Source organism: Seriola aureovittata, chromosome 23 (assembly GCF_021018895.1).
Source record: "Seriola aureovittata isolate HTS-2021-v1 ecotype China chromosome 23, ASM2101889v1, whole genome shotgun sequence".
Classification (NCBI taxonomy): domain Eukaryota; kingdom Metazoa; phylum Chordata; class Actinopteri; order Carangiformes; family Carangidae; genus Seriola; species Seriola aureovittata.
In genome coordinates, this window is record NC_079386.1 from 10,024,555 (window position 1) to 10,045,182 (window position 20,628).

The 20,628-nt window shown below is 41.5% G+C and overlaps 1 protein-coding gene across 2 annotated transcripts in view; it reads right to left on the bottom strand.

The window, feature by feature from the left end:
- Positions 1 to 12,658: 12,658 nt before the first annotated feature.
- Positions 12,659 to 20,628, bottom strand: part of LOC130164416 (glucosidase 2 subunit beta-like) — a 119,279-nt gene continuing 111,309 nt past the window's right edge. Inside the window, exons 14-15 of one of the 2 annotated variants that reach the window (XM_056369146.1) lie at positions 17,874 to 17,973; positions 12,659 to 13,772 (exon numbers count right to left, since the gene is read on the bottom strand). In XM_056369146.1, coding sequence (XP_056225121.1) covers positions 13,635 to 13,772; positions 17,874 to 17,973 — 238 coding nt within the window. In that variant the 3' untranslated portion in view covers positions 12,659 to 13,634. Of the gene's footprint in view, positions 13,773 to 13,794; positions 14,228 to 17,873; positions 17,974 to 20,628 lie in introns of those variants that run through there. The other variant, XM_056369147.1, reaches the window with a different exon arrangement.

Here is a 20,628-nt window from a genome sequence, read left to right on the forward strand (position 1 = left end):
TAATGAGGTAGTGAAGAAAAGGGGTGCAGATTAGAATAACAGCCTTAACTAATCCATAACAGGCCGATGAGGCGCCACGTTTGGGGAAACCGTGTCATTTCTCATTTTGCAGTGCCATGGCAAAATCTCTCCTCTCTCTCAACCCCCCACGCAAAACAAGCCCCTAGAATAGCTGCTGTGGCAAGCCGCCGGCACAAGGACGCAATCAACAACACATAGCTTCTCTCCCTGTCTCTCTCTCTCCTTTTTCTCGGCTCCCGCCAATAGTCTGAACAGAACAGACGGGAAATCCATGCCTCTGACTGTTGTTTTTGGAAATCAAAGATGAGTTTCAGCTCTGAGAAAACTACTGTGGACTCCAGCCCCATATCAGGGACAGAGGCTGTTCTGATTGCTATCGACAAGTTTTGTTCTTTAGTGATGGGCAAATGAAGCTTTCTTGAAGCAGCAAGGATTTCCCGTCAATTGTTTTTGAAAATGGGTTTCTCAAGGCTTTTGTTTGCTCACTAGGGGTCCCTTCTGGTCAAAGGAATTCACAGCAGGCTGTGTACCTAAGTACTTGACCTGTAAAGAACTTTGCACTTATGATTTCTAGCTCAGGTCTACAGCTCTGTGACAAAGTGGTCAGTGTTGACTGCTCAAACATAGTTTAAAGATTAGATGTCCTGCAGTTAATCCAAACTTAATATACACTTGGAGAGACTAATTTAGGAGCAAGAGCCTTCTTTTACAGGTGTGTATACAATGTAAATTAAGAGACATAAGAAAGTTTACAGAATGATAGCATCCCAAGGTCAGTTTTGTTTGCATTTAAAATAAGGTGGCCAGTTGCCAGGTTTATACATTTAGCAGTATGACATATGCTGATGACAGTCAAATTGGATGGCAATGATGGCAATGGTGGGGAACGCAGAGCAGCTTCTGTTGCATGCTATAGTCAGGTTTATGACTGCAATTTCATATTCCCCCTTTCACCTCAGCAGTGTTCATTTTTTTTTAAGCATCAATGGGTAAACAATTTGCTGACAAAGCAAGCATATTAGAATTGTGGTCTCTATGCTAAGGATGTGACAGAAAGCTAACAGAAGTCACAGGTCATGGTACCTACATGTTTCAAATCTTTCATTCTCTGTGCTGATGTAAAACGTCATTCTGGGTGTGAAACAAAAACACCAGAGGCATGCATGAGAGCAAAGAGGATTTTTTGGTCATTCTTGACAGGTTGTAACACCCCACTGTGTGTGCTGATAAATGCATGAGGCCTTAATGAAAGCTCAGCATGACTGTGTCTGTTTGTCCTGGAAGCCAATTTCTGTGTGTTGCACATCTGGATGTGTTTTGCATGTTTATGATGTGCCCATACATTTACATGATGTGAGTTTTGCATTGCCGTGTTTACATGTGTGCTAGGCGGAAGGCGAAGTAGCTGCTGACTGTTTCACCAGCATCTGTTCTGCTGTAATAAGGCCTGATTTAAAGTTGACCAGAGCACACCAGGAATAGTGCCTCGCTCCTCATTTCCTCTGCCGCCAGTGGAGATGAGATCTCTTCACAATATTTACCCAGGGAATAATGATGTTTGATTTGACTCTCTTCTGGGTGTGTCTCTGTGAGGGCTATTTTCGCCCACTGCTGCCACTGAGAGAGGAAGCAGACAGAAACTATGTCCACAGGAAAAAAAAAAAAAGCCTCAGATCATTGTTTATGGATGATGCTGGGTCGGAGTATTTCTGTGCTCGGCCTTCAGAATGTAGAGCTACTGTGTTGCACTGTTGGTAGCGTGACTCACAGTCTGTTACTTAGCTTATTGCATTTCACTTCAATGCTCCTGACCAACTCAGGTTGGATTCAATGTGAGGATGCTGCATTTCAGAAAGGAAGAAATGTCCCAATAGCACAGTAAGCATGGACACAAACATGCAAAAGGCTGTGTCTTTGTGGTTGTTTAGGATCTTTTTGTAGTCGTTTTGTGTCTCTTTCTAACTGTATTGTGTCCCTTTTTGTGTCTTTGTAGTTATTTTGCCTCTCTTTTTGTCTCTCTGTACATCACTTTGTGGTTGTTTTGTGTCTCCTGGTTGTTTTGCATCTCTTTATAGTGTAAATTTGCATCTCTTTGTAATCGTTTAGAAGGTTTTTGTAGTCATTTTATGGATCTTTGTAGCTGTTTTATGCCTCTTTGTAGTTTTTTTGTGTATCTTAGTGCTATTTCTGTGGGGATTGTCTTTTTGTGGTCATTTCATGTCTTTTTGTCATCATTTTTGGTTGTTTCTCATCTCTTTTTGGACTTTTGCGTGACATTCTGAAAGTAAAGCAACACTCAAGTGCTGCTCTTGGTTAAAAAGAAAAACTGTATATCTCCATGTACATAAGCTCAGCTGAAACACTCCCTGACCACGCGGCCCCCAGGCATGTGGCCTGTAGGCCTGTTCGGTAATCCATCCATAACAAACATAAAACATCATGAGCTGTATTTGTGAAGCTCCAGAAAAAGATGTTTCTGGTTCTGCAATATATCTATTTGATTGATTTTGCAACATGGATGGATGTATTACATTTATCCTGCATTAAATGTTAATATTTTATTTTGACACAACATTACTGTGAGTGTTTTAGTGCAGACAGAACTGAAGAGACGTGTGCTGTCAAGGCTTTATTAAACCATCACTACTGATCATGTATACTGAGGGAAATAATGCTTTTAGGAGAAAAAAACAAGGGGGAAAAAAAGGAAATACTTAAAACTAGTTAGCTTTTCTAACAAAACATTATTAAAATGTCCATTTTATTATGTGTAGAAGCTATTCAGAGCTGAAATAGGGCTTGGGAATCCCCTGGGATTGTGGGTTGTATTTACCCACCATGAGTTTCCTTAGCAGCTCAGCTTGAATGCTGCTGACATCCCAGCTACAGAAACACACTGTAGTATTTACCTCATTACAGTCTGCACCCTCTGAGGAGCAGTCATTTGCATGGCTGCTTGTCAAACCATGTTAATATTGACAAAGATATGCACCTATTTTAATCATGCCACGTAAAAGGTATACAAAGTTGTTTATGACTGCTCCTCCACTGAGCAATAGGCACATACCGTACTGCAGTGTGCACATTAAAAAAGATTGCACTTTGTTCCAAGCAGCGATTGCAAATCACAGACATCAGAGAGGCAGAGGAAAAATAGATGACTGCGATGGCAGTTTGAGTCTAACAAAAATGCATTTACATATTAAACCACACAGCAGCGTGTGGAGCGAGGCTCTGTTCGAATTGCACGCTCCAGCCTGCCTTCCCTCAGTGCAAGGAGTAGCAGGGGCCTTGACGCTGTGACTGCAGTACCGTAAATTCGAAGTTGTTTACGGATGCTGCCATCTTGGTGCGCTCCGGGAGGGAAACTTGGAGCAGGGCCATTTACCGGCAGCTTGATGAGAATGCAGTGAGGCGAGTTAATTAATACAACATCCCTGGGCCCACAGGCTGGGCCGCAAAGCCAACCCAGGAGGGAGGAAGAGATGGAGAGAGGAACGTGGAGAAGAGGGACAGAAGGAATTATGGCTATATACACAGAGAGAATCAAACTGTGAATAATAAAGCTACAGTAAAACACAATGGAGTGATGCAGCTTAGCCACACTACCTGATATTTTGGTCACTGTCGTCAAAACTGGCAAAAAGATATCACAGACAACACTTTGGACTTGGCGACTGCATCCAGCTCCAAATGGTTTAATATGAAAGTGACCCATCATCACTACGCAGTGAAGGTAGTATCTGTTTTTTCCATCCCATTCAGAAAGAAAATGGTACCGATGCTCCTGAGGCAAGTGTGATGGTCAAATTGTCATTGTGTTCAATTTTTATCAGGCGTCTGAACTGCTGCGTTGGTTGTCTTCCACTACGACATTCTCCAAAGTCACTCCTCAGAGACTTGAGTTCAGTTGATACATGACAGCTGTGGCATTGACTCACCCAAACTACAAGATAGTATGTAGAATATTTCATTCAGTAAATCTGCATCTGCTGCAATCCCACTCTAGTTTTCTCCTACTGGAATAACTGGATACCACTGCTGAAGCTGGAGAGAGAGGGAGACTCGCAGCAGACGTGCGCTCCAGCGAGAGAGGACTTTTTCAAAACTGAAGAGCATCGAGGTCCAACCCACTCCAACATAAACTTGAAACAAATGGATCCATTGGCCTCTGTGACCTCTTAAACAAAGCGGAAAAGCAGCAACTTTGGTTTCCCTCCCCCCTGCAACCGATTTTTGGTAAACTGTAAGCTAAGATGTTTTCACCCGTAGCTCCGCTGTTGCTGCTTCCCCTTAACTTTGCCTCAGTGAGAAAACTCTTGTCTGTTGCGCTCCATCAAACAAGAGAAAAACTTGCCTGGAGATAGAGGAGTCCGTAGGGAGGTCCTCGCCTCCTCCTCTCACTCTTTCTCTCTCCGTCTGTATCCATTTATTTTAGCTGGCAAAAAAAACAACTTTGGGACCAAGGTTGTCAAACAACACTTTTTTTTTTGTTCCCCAGCTGAGGTGCAGTAGATGGGAGGGAAAAACCAAATAACAATCTGCAAACTCAGCTTTCCAAGACTATTCTTTAATTCATAACATAATGCATGCAGACTGACCGCTGCTCTTCTGCGCTTCACAATGATATCATTATTTTAATAATCAGCTCCCTCATTCATTGACTGAGTTTATCATGTTTGCAAATCAGCCAAATGACGGCAGCAAAATACTGTAAATAGCTCGGCTGCCAGAAGACACAAAAGAGATAGGGGCTATAAATACCCTGAATAAATCCTCCTAATCAGGAAGCGAGAGAAGCATGAGTTGTGTTGATATAGGAAACTGGTGGCTGAATCCCATTTTAAATGCTTTCGCCAGCTTTTCCTTTTGGTTAGTGTTTAGAATTCACTCGATAATTACCATATTAAAATGCATGTAGGAGTCTGTGCAGTTGTGGAAGGAAAAGATAAGGCTGCGAGAGTAGGGAGGGAGAAAAAAAGTCCACCGGAGGCCTATCAGTCAGTTCTGAATTGCTTTATAATTACTGAGATGCACAGACATAATTTCCTTCTAAAAATAATGCAAAGTTTCATTTCCCTCCCCTGCCTTAATACTGTTGTGTGGGGAAGATGGGTGGGTAGGGGGGGACCTCTTCCCCACTCTCTCTTTTCTCCTTCTCCCGAATGCATTAACTTAACCTCTTCCTGTATTAGTCGGTGTGGTGCCATGTTAAGCACAGTGTAGCCTAGTTTCTGCACAGCGTGAGTGTTGCTGCCTCCCTGTTTTGGGATAGGGGAAGAATCCAAATTCTGACACATTGGGGTTGTATTCATGAATATGACATCGTCTCTAGCTAAAGTTCTTGTGACTTGTTGGAGTTTTATTTGCATAGATTTCTCATAAGTTTTAATCTTTAGTGTATGTTGACACAAAATGAAATGATTTGCGCACAAATGTTCCCATATTGAACAGCCAGATGTGTCGGTATCGCTTGGCCTTAATTAGACTAAACCTGGTGACAGTTAAATGGGCTTTATGATGGAGGTTTAAGGCCGAAGGAGAGCTGGATGTTTTTTCTTGTGTATTTCAACTAAAGGTGGCTCTGCCCTGTTTATAGCTATTGTCACCGTCAACTGGAACAGAACTCATATAACTGACTTTACACAGATAGATCAAAACCCTCAGCGCTACCACTCCTAGTTTCCTCTGGGTTGTTTCCAATGTATCTTTTAAAGGGGCACTACACCTATTTTATACCTGAACATGAGTTTACTCGTCATGGAGAGAAGCACTCAAACAGGAAAGCCTGATGATGGTGGAGTGATGTCATCAGGAGTCCACAAATTTATAACTGTGAAGTATAGAAACCACAAAGACTGCTGCTTCGATGTTGACCTTTCTCTTTTTAGTCATGTTAACAGCGTAGTTTAAAGCATGTTTGCTGTCAGCAGCTATTGGACGGGCTGTCATGAAATTTTGTACAGACATTTATGGCCCACAGAGGATGTAACCTAACAACTTTCATGATCCCTGACTTTTCCTCTTAGTATATCCTGTGATATGTCATCTACCTCATGGTATTAAGGCTTTAAGTTAAGAATAGAGGATGAACTGAAAGATGAACATGATTTGATCCAGTCAGTAACAATGTCGTCATTACTCAGATCTCTGTGCGATATTCATAAACACCAGAGTTTCTCTTTCGGAGGCCCCTCACCCACAAAAATAGTAGCCTAGGAAAGGAAAGGACAGAAAAAGGAAAGAAGTGGAAATGAAAGGTTGCAGGAGAGGGGGTGCGTGACGACCGGCAGGTTCTCCTATGATGAAATATTGATGGCGCTGACTTTGATTCTGCAATGGGTACTTTTGATCCAGATCTGTCGCGGCAGAAGAGACACCCTCCCCCTCTATTCTTCCTCAGGTGTATCGCTGGTCTTTTCGCTTTCGAAAAATGCCATCCACCCTCCACTACCTTTGATCAAATGTGTAGACTTTGAAGAAGAACTTATAGAGATCAATGATGTGTGTATACAGGCAGGCCGATACTGTAGGTCTATAACTCAATATGTTGCAGTGGGCGCTGGATGAGTGCCAGTGACGGGGCTTTGCAGTTCGTCAGTTGTTGACTTTTATTTATCGTGGCTGCTGCTGCTGTAATTGATGACTGAATCAACACAGTCTGGAAAAGTAACCGCTGACTTGCTTTTTCAGCTGAACAGCGATCATGTCTCACTCCCCTCACAGCACTGATCTGAAATTTAAATCCAATTCTTCCAAAGGAGAGAAAAAGCAAGCTCTCCATTATTTAAAGAGACAGATTTCATTCACAAAATCTCAGGGCATTGTTCTAGCTACAAATCCTGAGGCTACTCTGTCAGTGTGTTCACATCTCTTGTTCAGCTCTTTGCAGATTTGCAGATCACCCTGATGCATCTCTACATGCTTTTCTACCTCTTTTATTCTCTTAAAAGAGTCAAGTGCTCTTTCCTGTGTGTTTGTGTGTGTGTGTGTGTGTGTGTGTGTGTGGACTAGAGAGTATAACGTGTCCAGTGCACAGCTGTGTCCCTGGATAATGGAGAAGAGAGGCATCTGTCTGTCTGGCCGGCCATCCGTCCACATCCTCAAATCCTAACAGTGTGTCTCACCTGCTAATGAAAAGCTAGCAGGTACTCTGCTGCAGCCCTGAAAATGGATGACTTCCCTGCACAGCGGAGGCTGCCGTGCACACTTGGCCCGCCACCATCACTCTTCTTCTTTGTCTCTCTTCCTTTCGCACCGTCCCTGCTGCATGCTAACACTCAATTTTTCCATTCCATTTTTTTTTTTTCCGCAAGGGTCCACTTGTTTGATCTAAATATGGGGCATTGCATGATGAGCAAATATTAGCTGCAGCGAAAGCTGGCAAGGTTATGATCCGCAGTCTGTTTGCCTCCTTTTCTAAATGAAATTCTGGTATTTGTTTTGAAAACGAAATTGGCTCCTCATTGTTTACCCTATCGCTTAGAAGAATCCAGCACTTCCCTCTTCTTCCCCCTCCCCAGTAACCTGGATTATGTAACACAAAAATGAATGGCCCAGTCTGGCCACGCTATATGTTTGAAACGCAGCTTCGTTAATAATTGCCATAATTGTATAAGTATGTGGAAACTGCTACACAAAATGGAGCAATGACTATTATCAGGTTGATAACCAATAATTACTTACAAACTCTGTGCTCATTAAGCAGCTCCTGTGGAGAAACTGAGCTCAATATAGCCCTCCAGAATCCCCTCCCCTCGCCCACCAGGATCCCGCTGCTCTCTGTCTCCCACTTGTTATATCCCAGTTTCTCTCCTCTTTCTTCATCCAGATTCTGCTTTTCAATCCATCTGTTATACATGTTGTTCTGTTTCAATCACTTCCTATCTCCTCGCTCAGGCTTGCTTTTCTTTGTCCCCTCTCTTTCTCTATCCTCGGCCCTCCATCCTCTATCTGTGAGTAGTGATCACCGTAATCTTTCTCCCCTCCACACGTTTTCCTGCTAAATCCCAACATCCTGTTTATTTATGTACAGGGCATGCTGCTCTCCACCTCCCCTCCTCTCTCTGGTCTTTCTCTCCCTGAAAGATTAACCATCCCCTCTGCATCTCTTCTCATCTATCATCGTAATGGGGGCTACAAGAGGGAAAAAACAACAATTTGCTGAGGGAGAAAAAGCCACAAAAGGGCAAGGAAAGTGTTTGGAATGCCACTGTCGATCAAGTTCCAGTCTGTCAGCGGTTGTATTTGCGCAGCGTTGGTGGCACAGGACCAGAGATCATCTTAACAGTGGCAATTGTCATCTGCGAAGGTGCAAATACACAAACTCTCCACTTGCAAACACCTAAATGACGTTTATGCGTGTGTTAAAGTGGAAAGCACATCTTCTCTTAAGGACACTTTGCTGTACAGGGCCCATCCTCATTCCCATTCTCTAAAAATAGAACATGAAGATGAAATAATAATCACGGATGTTGAGTCATGTCTTTATGAAATTCCAACATTTCATTAAAGGGGGCCTTTAAATTGCAGCAAAACCCCCTAAAACAAACAGCCAAGATGTATGATACCTAATCCAAGACTGAAGCGTCTGATCTGCTGTTAGCTGGATCTATTTTTCTAAATGAAAAAAAAATATTGGTATTAAAATGTTAAAACGTTTTTACGCAAAATTCACTAAAAATTTACATAAGCTTTACAACACAAACACTCTTTTTTAACATACTTTCAGCTGCATAATCAGCAGCTCATTTGCATTTTCATCTGTGTTTTTCTCAACTTTCTATCATTGGAAACATTTAGTGACCTCTCCTCATCGCTCGAGTAAACAGTGGTAAATTGATTACCTTTTGTCTTTGAACAAACTAAAGCCCCACTGCAAACACCGCTACAAAGGTATGACATTATTAGGTTTTATGTAAATCAGCAGCAGCTCCCAACACTGTTGATTTGCGTCATATCCCTGTTGGTTAATTTCAATTTGTAACCAGTGTTCCTTTTTGTCAGTGCACTTTGTCTTTGTTTGAAATACGCTGTCATAACTCGGATTTTTCCTCTTGACATTTGACGCCATTTCACAGCTTTTTAAAGCAGCGCACCTACACTTTGGGCACAGATTATTTGGTCTCTTTTGAGCCAAAAGCTGACATGAAACATAATATGACTTTTGTGACTGTGTAATTGTCTTGTATATTATGATTCTTTTTTTGTGTATTTTATGGGGGAATTTAAAAATGTTCATTTATTCCCTGGCTTCCCAGGCCCTGCACCTCCTCTCCACCAGCCTCCTGTACTGTAAGTGGGAGAAGCCAACTGCGGGAGGCCCCTGGTAACCACATGCTATCACAGCTCGGCCTTCCAGCCTCCAACCGCGACACGCTTACACTCATCCACTCCACAGGGGAAGTGTTGAGCCTCGCTTGCCGACGTGAGAGCACAAACACAGAAACATTCACCCTCCACCAGGGTAGGCAAGGCTGCTTATACCAGCCCTCCCTCCCGCTCTCTCTCTCTCTCTCCATGCTCCCTCTTTTACTGTTTTCTACTCAGTTAGTTTGTCTCTCTCCTCCTCTCAAAGCGTAGTTTTCCCTCAAGCGTCGTCCTGGTCTCTGTCATTTTTGTTGCTGTTTATTTCTCTATCTGTGTCTTTCTCTTCCTCTCCTTCTCTCTCTCCCATCCTCCTGTCAATATTAGTCTTTCTTTATCTGCATCTCTAATTCTCTCACTCCTCTTCATTCCTATATGGTGCCAGTGTGCTCTCCTGCTGAGAGAGTGTGTGTATATCTACCAGTGCATATCTTCGTACATACTGCAGATTTTTACTGAAGACATCACACTATTTTTAGACTGTTTGCTATTATTTAGACAGAAATATTGTTGGTTTGTTTGGGCTTTGTTTTGACATTTACTATCATCAAGTAATATTCAATTGTAGCTGCAGTAGTTGCTGTTTAACAAAAGTTACATAGGCTCACTTTAAAGCTGCTATAATCAATATCAACAATGTTCTGTCAAAGAGATCACAACAAACAGAGAGAATTATCACCTGTGAAGCATCTCTCAGGTCCTTGTTTCTTTACTGTACTTGTGACTCTCATCTACTTTGTTTTCAGGCAAAAAGCTCTACAAAGCCACTGTACCCTCCCTACCCAGCACCAAACAGCAGGCAGACAAAGTTAGCGACTGGCTGGTGAAAATGAAATTGAATATGATTTCCCTCAGGAGTTGGTGGAAACCAAAACAGAGCTAAATATTGGAATAATGGACTAAATTACTTTTTTATTAAATTTTCCTTTGATTAAATGAAGAAAGTTAATGTTATTATGAAGTTATTTTGAATTATTTGAGCAAGAACGGTAACTACAAAAGCAAACAGTAACAGCAAACAGTTTTTCACCGGCAGCAAATTGAAACAAAACCTCAAACAAACATCTAAGATGTCTGATATTTGATGTTTTAAAGCAGAAACTGAACGAGTAGGTTTAAAGGTTTAAAAAAAAAAAAAAAGGTAAATGGTTAAAATGTTAAAATGTTTTTATGTAGAAGGAAAAAAGTAAACATTCAAAATTCAATAATTACAGCACGCTAAATAGGCAACACACAGTGATATTTTAAAATACTTTTAGGGGCTCTGGCACATAATCAGCAGCTCATTTGCATTTTCATTTTTCCAAAGAAAAACAGGATCATTTAGATTTTTATCATGTGTTTATTCTAACATTAAATGAAATAATGTTGATCAATATCATTATATCAGTCACTTCACCAAGCGAAAACACAAAGCTTTTCGTCGCTGCATCCACTTTGCCTACACCTACAAATGTAGGTGAAACTGTACATATATACTGTACTGAATTATTACCATGTACTCTCACAAACCAAACGCCTTTAAATTGTGTTGTCTGAAAAAATAAAATATGTAGGCTAGAGGCTGGGAAGCGTCAGTATCGTGACTGAATAGACTGGAGTAAGTGTGGACGCGAGGGAGATGGATGTGACTGTCGTACGCCGACTCAACGCCAGCGCCCTTTTTTCCCTCTCAGCCCTGAGGGTATAACTGGCCTTCCTTAAAAGGAAGAAGCTTAAAAACAATCTCCAAAAGAGTGAAAGCGGCACTGGGATGTGGTGGGCGTCAGTTAACCAGTCAGTCAGTCAGTCAGTCAGTCAGTCAGTCGTCTGGGGCTCCAATGTCTCCCACTCCATAGAACAGGTAGCCTGAACTAGTTTCTACAAAGCTGAGTCGGAGATTTAATGCAGTAAAAAGCCTCTGGGCCCTTTTAGCAATTTGGAGTCAACACACAAATACGCCCACGCTCAACTGGAAAGACTTTCCATCCCTGCCCCTTCATGTATGAATGTGCTGAATGGAGGTGTGTGTGTGTGTGTCTGTGTGTGCTGAGCATGTGCTCAGTTTCCCTACTGAATCCTTCCCACAACTCCCTCCTTCCCTTTTCTGATCTGTAGCAACACATCAGTGCTCAGTCAGTTCAAAAACCCAGTACAACCCCCACCCCCCCAAATAACTGTCCATTTAAACTGCAGCCTTCAAACGAAGTTCCCACCCACGCAGTGCAGGGTGAATCATGTAATTTAACACTTTATGATCAATGAGTAAAGTGAGGAGTTGTTGATACCCTGCAGATTGTCAAATCTCTTCCTTTGTGAGAGCAGGTTTTATCCAAGGAGAAGTTCTTTAGAAGACACTGTCACATGGCCACCATATGGCAATGATGCAATATAAAGTTTTCTCCAGATGCCAGCAATGCAATGTTGCCTTCTGCAATATTAGACAGAGTGCTGCTCTTGACTCTGTCTGTGTGATTGGCAGCATTTCCAGCTGCCGGTAGAGTGAAGAGTCTGTGTGGGCTTAATGTTTTTTAATGCTGACATCAGCTTTGGCATCTGTTGCAAATTTGAAACGTTGAATGAGGGAGAGATTAAAGCGTACAGTGATATTGTGTTGTTTCCGTGAGATGGCGGGGAAATCAAAATGTTTTTGCGTTGCCACTTTAGCTGATCAATTTGAGTGTTTGCCTTTACAGAAGCAGGATAAACATGATAATTAGATTTTGCTGTATAAACACATCTTTAATTGGATCAACACCTGAGGAAAAAGGAACAACACCTAGTGTAGCCTGTGTGGTTTATGAGTTTAGTTTTGAAGAAGTTTTCGTAGACGACTCTTTTGTCTGAGTTGGGTGACGCCTTCAGTGAACTTCACCGTTATTCAGAAAACCGAAGGTGAAAGCAAATAGTTAGATTCGCCATCAGACAGGGTGTGTGGATGGGAGCTGAAGCCAGATAAATAAAAAGCAGCAGTCCCTGGGCTACACGGCCTGAGGCTATTGCATTGCTAGCAGGCAAACAGCCACCCAGCTGCCCCAGCAGGGTAGGAATATATCAGGCAGCCTATTGGATACCTGACAGCTGATTTAGCTCCCCCTTAATGAGCAGAGGGCTCTGCTGCACAAACCCCACAATCTATTACATAACAACATCATAGATAGCATGCACAGTAAGAGGCCGACTGCTAATGCCGGCAGAATGTTGTGCAATTGAGAGATGTTATATTCAGTAAACAATCACTAATAAGCATCGATTATAATATTGAGGTAGAGACAGAAATCTGATACAACAGTTAGATTTTTAGCAATGTCACTTTATTTCTTTGATTATCTACATAGTAATGCTGTAAATATAATGCAGTACAAACAGCACTTAAAGGAAAAGGCTCACTTCATTTCACATTTTTCCTATTGTCAACAAATCTGATCAAAAAAGACCAGTCAGTCTGTCACTCAACACTTAGCAACTTTCTTATTCTGACTGTAGCAGAGAGTACAGTCCCCAAAAACAGGTCGCTCATTTACACAGGTAACATTTTTAAAAGGGTGTAAAACAGCTGGGTACTGTAATTTTTGCTGCAGACTACTTTCAGCTGCAGAAGACTACAGTGCCCATGTTCATCATAAGGAACATGTCACTCAGTTGCAACTGTGTGGTGCATTGATGTGTTTCAAATACATGCTGGTGTTTGCACAGCAGCGTCTTAGTGTTTTCATGGATTTATTGGCAATAAGACAAAAGCTGAATATCACCAGACTTACCCTTTAAAAGTTATTATGTAAGGCTGTAATAAAGTAGCCACTGTAATGAAGTTAAAGGATGCAGTCCTTTCATTTGTGCTTATGAATAAGCGGCAATTTGACACAGCACTTATATTAGTGGCAATGTCATTACACACTGCAACTGATCTACTGTAGTTGCTCTTTATTTATTCAATTATTTACACAGTAATCTTGTTGGGCCTTGAATGTAAACCCTTATGAGGAATATACTGCAATGTTACTAATACTTGTGTTCGGTAAATGCTGCATTCCAATACTATCACATAACAGAAATAAAGCAGCACTGTAACAATCAATGAAAACTAAAGTGGTCTAAGAACAGTGTTACTAAAACTCAGATTCTGACCTTAGCAAGACTTGCTTGGAAGTATATATGTTCTGACAACACAGATGTCAGAGGGGACCCTCAGGACCCCAGCCTGTCACCGCGGGCTAGCCATCGAGGGGGGGCTAAGTTAATCTAGGCTAGGCCAGTAAGGGAAGGGGTCACAGTTCGCTGTGTATGCCCCGCTGCTTTAGCACCGGCTGACAGGCCACAGGAGTCTGAAAGTCCATGATGTACTGGCATTTGCTGGGCTCCTTCACCGATCGCAAGGCTGTCTCTGTTCCGCATGTCAGTGTGACCTAGAAAAGCACAAAGAAAGAAAAGTTGAGGTGGTGTGGGGAGAAGTGCTGTTGTTAGCCTGAGTCGAGAGCGTTGCCAGTTTTATCTCACAAGGGGAGGCGTGATAGAAGACGCTGTCCTGCCTCTTGTTTTAGTGAATTTCCAACCTTTTTAAACTTTTGTGAAGAAGTGGGAATCACAACAAATGACAGGATTATGCAAAGGCACGGCACAAGTGGAGCTTGCATTTCAAACATATTCAGGTCTCTCCTCAAATAAAGGGATCGTTCTGTGCATGGTGAGTTTTATCACCGTCTCACCTGCAATCAAGAGAATACAAGAACTAAAGTGTTGCTGCGACTGCGGGACACGGGCATTATGGGACATCACCACTGTCGTCACCACACGTGTGAACAGGACAGCGGAGGATGTCATTACCACTGTCAGGTCATTTAATCGGTAACTTTGACGCCATCTGCAAGAGAGCGGAAAGGGAAAAACAACTTATTTTACTTCTAGGGGGTTTCCATAGCAACCGCTCACATCATACTGCACCCTGAACAGACAATCCCTCTGGCGAACAAAGGCACCTGGAGAGGCAGAGAGATAGAAAGTTGACAGGTATTATTGTGCTGAAGTTTGAGTCTGATACAACTGGTGATTTGGATTTGTCCCGTACTTGGATTAAAAATAGAGGCTTTTGTTATGTCACTTAGTATCTTGTTGCACAGAGATACAAGTGGGTGTGTGCCACTTGGTTAGAAACACAGTCTTTTCTTATGTGTGTGTGTGCGTGTGTGTGTTGGGGGCAACAATTTATATTCATTAGATTGATTGTGTTTTCGAAGCAAGTCTATTTTGTACATTTTGTTTTCTGTGGCATCTGGAAAGAGCTTTGTCACGTCTGAGGAAATAACCCACGTGATGTCATCGTGATGTCATCACTGTTATTTCGGCTCCGGCTTGGAGAGTATAAATTTGTATCAAGTGTGGGAGCGTGGAGTGTGAAAGAGGTGGTGGCAGTGAGGGTCTAATGAAAGAGACTACTGAGTCGCATGTATATGTAATGTATATCCTACATTTCCCATGATGCCTTCTGCTGCATCAAGTTTTGTCCATTCTTTTTTAAATCCGTCTCTTGAAAACCTGTATGATCACTTGACTACTCACGTTACCTCCCAGATCTCATAAGTGAACTTAGTGAGTACAATGTTATCACCACCAGTAGAAATGATGGTGAACGCTACAAAATCAAGAGCCATATTTTTCCAACAAACACGGACTCATCTGCCAAAACCACAGCTGTAGCTAAACTCACATGCAACAGTCACAGTCCAGAACCTTGCATTTAATTAATAAGTGAAACAGTTGAGTTCACCCTTCCCCATGGACTCTTAAGATACACTGCACACTGTTTGAATCTGGATTACCTCGATATCCACCAGCGAAACAATACATCACTGGTCCCACTACTCAAGTAAAGAGAGAAGTGTGTTTCAGAGCAGAAAGAGAGCGCACTACCCAAAGACGAGGTTCAGCATTTCAAAAATAATGAGCGTCGACTTCTGACGAGACTTCATTTATGCCGACTGCACACGGTTAGGAGGTCGTATCAAAGGAATTCAGTTTAGTCTTTTCAAAGGGGGCCCCTGGATGGCATGAGTACATACATTCACAAACGGCATTTATTGGACTCTGATTTGAAGAGAGGGCAAGGCAAAGAAAATGAGATGATTAAATGTGCTACATTTTTAATTGAGCAAATTCTCACACAGAAATGTAAATGAATGTCATAAAAGTAACAGAAACAGGAGGGAATCGTGGGAAAATGGAGGGTAGAAGAGGAGAAAGCTGCAAGGGAACTCAACATAAAACCAATGTAGACTGACGGAGAGAGGAAAGCAAGTCAGCTTCCATCACTTGGACAAAACATCTTTTTGCCAGACTGCTGGGCAGGCCGTGAGGACTGAATGTCTTCTACTGATTGACTTACTCTCCACTCCTGAAATGTACATGTGCAGGATGAAGTGTTTAAAGAGCAGACCGGGCGAGAATTGTCCCTGATGAATGTGTGGAGAGGAGGTTCGTTTGGCTGTTTTACTTGGAAAATGGTCCATGGCCGCTTTTTACAATTAACCAAATGATACTATCTGTCTGTCCGATCCGTACTGATTCGATTTCAGATAGGTATGAATATATCATATATTCATGTTTACCACAAGTCTCAAAATAGCACTTATTAAGTGTCTTAGTGAGGTGTTGGGCCTCCATGTGCTGCCAGAACAGCCTGAATGAGCTCAATTTTCTGAACTCTGCTCCATTCCTCCAAAAGATATTCCGTCATTGTTTTGATGGTGGTAGTGGAGTTCGGTGTCGGACACGTCCAGGTGTTTAATTGGGTTGAGATCTGGTGACTGGGAAGGACAACTAATTTTCATACTCATCAAAGCATTCAGTGACCCTATGGATGTCATCTTGTTTTTACACTAATTTTTCAGGTTTTTCTCTTTAATTTGTGACGTGTGTTTACAAAAAAAAAGAAAAAAAATCATCAAAGGGGAAAAAACTAAGTAGAGAGTCATTTTTTCTTTACAATAAAATCATTGATTTGTGAAAATGCAAACAGGCCATTACAAAGTTAACCCATTTTCTCAGCGTGAAGCAAATAGTTCCAGTTTATGATTGATAAATGCCGTTATCTTTGCCATTGTAACTTCCATCCATGCGTTTGAATTGGGCTCTTCTGTAATAACAACTTCCTGGTAAGAGTCCTTTTACCAGCCACCAGCAGTATATTCACGAAATCTTCAACAATTCTTGAGGTATATACCCGGCATATATGCTACGAGTATATGGTACGCAGTTTCTCCAGCAAACTGGGAGGTTACTATCATAGTGGGATATCTGAGAGGGTGTAACAAAATAACTTATCAGATTTTTCCCTCTTTCCTTTCCATTGTTACCTCCATATTGTCCATATTTCCTCAGATATTATCCTTCCTTTTTCCATTTTTTTTAATGTATGAAGTTGAATGTGCTTTAGGATTTAACAGACTCTTATATAGGCATGAAATTATTCTACCAGTATTTGAATTGTATGCTTTTCTAAGCAGTTCTAACAGCCTCAGTTACATTTTATCTCCTTCATATTGACATAATGTCACATCTGTAGATATCGATGTCTTGTTTTTCTGTAAGAATTCCTGAAATGAGCCTTTAAACTGTGTTCCTTCAGTAATTACACTGCATATAGTTGTTATTCCTTTAGCTGTCCAGTCCTTAAATTCAGTATCCAAATTATTCGGTGTAAAGTCTGAGTCATATGAACACCATTTCAGAATTGCAATATCTCCCTCTAGTTTATATTCGTTCACAATAGTGCTCTCAAACTTTTGGACCCCATTGTATTCATTTTAATGGATTCAATCCTTGAGCTGACACTAAAGAAAGGAAATAACTTCCATCTTGCCACATCCTCCGTATATGCCTATACATTGGTTGCACTAGATAGATCAAAATTTCATCCACGTGTTGCATTATGACACATTGCTTATGTTGTAAAGCATATACTCACATTGGCTGATGATGGAAATGGTTGGTGATGGAAATGTACATTATAAATTTATCAAGACAGTAGGTAAACATGGAGGCAGACTCTCTAAAATATGATATGAAACAGGGAGAATTAGTATTAACAACCTTGTTCTATCTGCAGCTTAAGTAAATAAAGGGATTTTTCGACATGTTATCTTATTTGCTCACATTTGTGTTGTCTGACAACACAGACCAATTTGTAAATTACGATGATTAAAATGATTCTTTTATATTAGGCTTTAACGTCTAAAATGTTCACATTTTCCATAATGAATTCAAATCCAAAAAGAGTCCGTGTCACATCTTTGATTTAGGCTGAAACTCTCTCTTCTTTTTGTTCCCTCTATATTGTGTCATCTATCCATCTGCTTATTAGATATTCTGTCAGTGTGTACTCACCATTTGTTCATCCGTCTATCTATTAGTTTATTCATGTCTGCCTCTTTGTGCTATCATATGCTCTGTGAGTGTGTGTGTTTGTGTGTGTTTTGATGTATGTGTAGCACATGTACATGTGTAGTACTTACTGTAGCACTGCGGGAACCTCCTTGCCAGCAGGGCTCTCCATTCTCATACACCATCTGACTGTACTGGTTCTTCTGCGTTCCTACCCACATCCCCCACTTCCTGAAATTAAAAACAGAAATAAGAAAAAACATGCTTCTAATACTTTATTTCCAAAAGAACTTTATCAAAGTTTCTAAAAATCACAATTTCCTCTCTCTTTTATAAACAGTTGGGACAAATTGAACATATAACACATATATTTCTTTTCAAACACCATACATTGTCTTATCGAAAAATACTTTCTCCCAGTAAAAATAAAAAGCTGGCAAGATGGCCGGCCTGGCACTGCCCTTCTTTGGTTCCTGGCACTGGCGCTCTCACGTCCCTTCTCCTCTTCAACAATGGAGGGGAAATATTAATTACCATTTTGTCAGAGTTAATTCTGTATGCAATAACACACAAGGGAAGGAGAAGAGAAAACACAACGCCAGTGAAGCTCATCTCAAATGAGGCTGTGCCTGCCCAGTGCTGGCTAATTACATTCTCACCAAACATTTCAAGGGGAGTTAGGAAAACCAAAGCAAACCAGGGTGCCAGTGGACACTGTCCAACACAGTATCGACAGATGCCATTTGATTACATTTTCACCAGCTAACTTCCTCTGATCTTTCGTTGAACTTGAGCAGCTTCTTTGAGGTGGCGTTGGCTGCAGTCATGCTGCTGGTAAGTGTTGATTTTTGTAAAACATTGTAATCCTGTTAGGGAGGAAAATCTCTTCCGCATTTGATGCATGGTTGACTGAAGATTTTACTGAAATGTGTCTTGCTTTGATCTCTGTCCCACATAGGCTAGCAACTGGTTTCTGTCTGCAATGTTATATACTCAGGACAGAGGAAATCAATCTTTTCACTTTCAGGTAAATGAAAAAAGAAACCTGATGCTCCTCAGGCTTCTTTTTTTAATCAGCTGCTTGTCAATGATCTGTTAATCATTCTGGATAAAGAAATACTAAAGGCTATAAATTTAATGTTACTTTTAATATGTCTAAGTGCTTTTCTCGCCAGTGCCAACCCTGTCACAAGTGCACAACACTTGATAAATGTGCCTACACTGACCTTTCCACAGCAGCAAGATCGCCTCTGCTCCTTGTTTTTAGTATCATAGAAGCTAATCTGCTGTAATTCATGATCTATTGGGATATTTTTATTAGTCCTGCTAATTGATCTCAATAGAATATTATACTGACGTCCTGGCATTAAATCCTTGTGTCACAGTGATTGCCATTTGTCATTTATCCAAAATGACTTATTGCAGTTTTTCCCTAACATCACACGAGGAATCACAAGTTTCAAATGACACGAGTCTTAAAAGAATATGGGAGGTTGTGAAAATATAAAATTTATTCTAGTTTGTTGTATTAAGTTATGTCCAACAAACACAGAATTTATTTCCACATTTCTTTAAATGCCACTTTATTCTCATTTGACCTTGAAGAAACAAACACGGACACCTCTTTGATTTTCGAAAAGCACTCTGCAGCGTTTACAGACATGGCTGTCTTCAGGTCCCCGAGTGTGGCTTTTCTGCCGTCCATGACGTGCATGGCTTATTTAAGATGCCTGAACGGGTTAGTCAGAGGTGAATTGCTCACACAAGTGGAAGCCGGCTGGGCCTGAGCGTCTCGCCTTTTTCCTTCCAGCCTGTTTGATTAGGTTTTAGCACTCTGTTAGCACCAGGAGGCCTTCAAATGGATTGCTGTCAGGGCCAGCAGACATGGCAAGCGGAGAAAGTGACAGTGCTCCGGCTCTCGCTGCTAGTTGACCAGCGATCCCTTGCGCATCACCTCCATCGCCTCCTCGTCCGATGCAGCCCCCATCGCCTAACACACCTCATTCCCTCACCTCTGTTCACTTCCTTCCTTAATCTCCATTCTCGCTCTGTCAGCCCTCCTGTGCCCCAGGAGGCAGCGTAGGCCCTGTCAATTAGGCTTGAGTTATCACTGAGATGTGGCCAACACACTACAGTCATTTGGGCTCACAGGCGTCACGAGATGGAATCTTATTGACAGATCATTCCTTGTAATAATACCTACTTGCACTTGGTATTGGCAGGCCATTTTCTACAGTCATTCTACACTTATCACCAGAATAGTGCACAGCTTGTCATTTACACCTCTGGAAAAACAACACATTGGGCCTTATTGCTTAATTTCATGGCATTAACATTACTTATATGTTAGTTGGACCCTGTGACAGACAATATAGCACAACCCAAATGTGCAAAATGGACCCCCCCGGCTCAATGACAGCTTCATTTTCTCATCCAATTTATCACAGTTTGGCTTTAAGCTGTAGCCATGCTACAGATGATGCTCACTTGCACTCGCAGCAGCAGGGCCAGACTCCTTAAATTATCTGGGTATACTGTATGTATTTTCTTCCTTCATAACATGTTGGCTGATCTGCTGCACCTGTTTTCTGCAGCCAAGCTGGAAACCCTGTTTGCCTGCCCAACAAAAACAGCTCACACCCAACATTACTATTCAGATCACTGACTCCAATTTCCAGGGAGCAGAATAAGAAAACCAGACAAATTTCTGTTTTCAGTCCAATAAAATAACACGAATGAAGATAATTAAAATATGTAAACAGATTAACATTGGCAATGGAGAGTAAATCACATCTTAGCTTTAGTAGAAATCCATTTCCAGCCACATGGAGACAAGAGAGGGGCCACAAACACAGACTTCCTTTTAATGATTAATGATGGCAGATA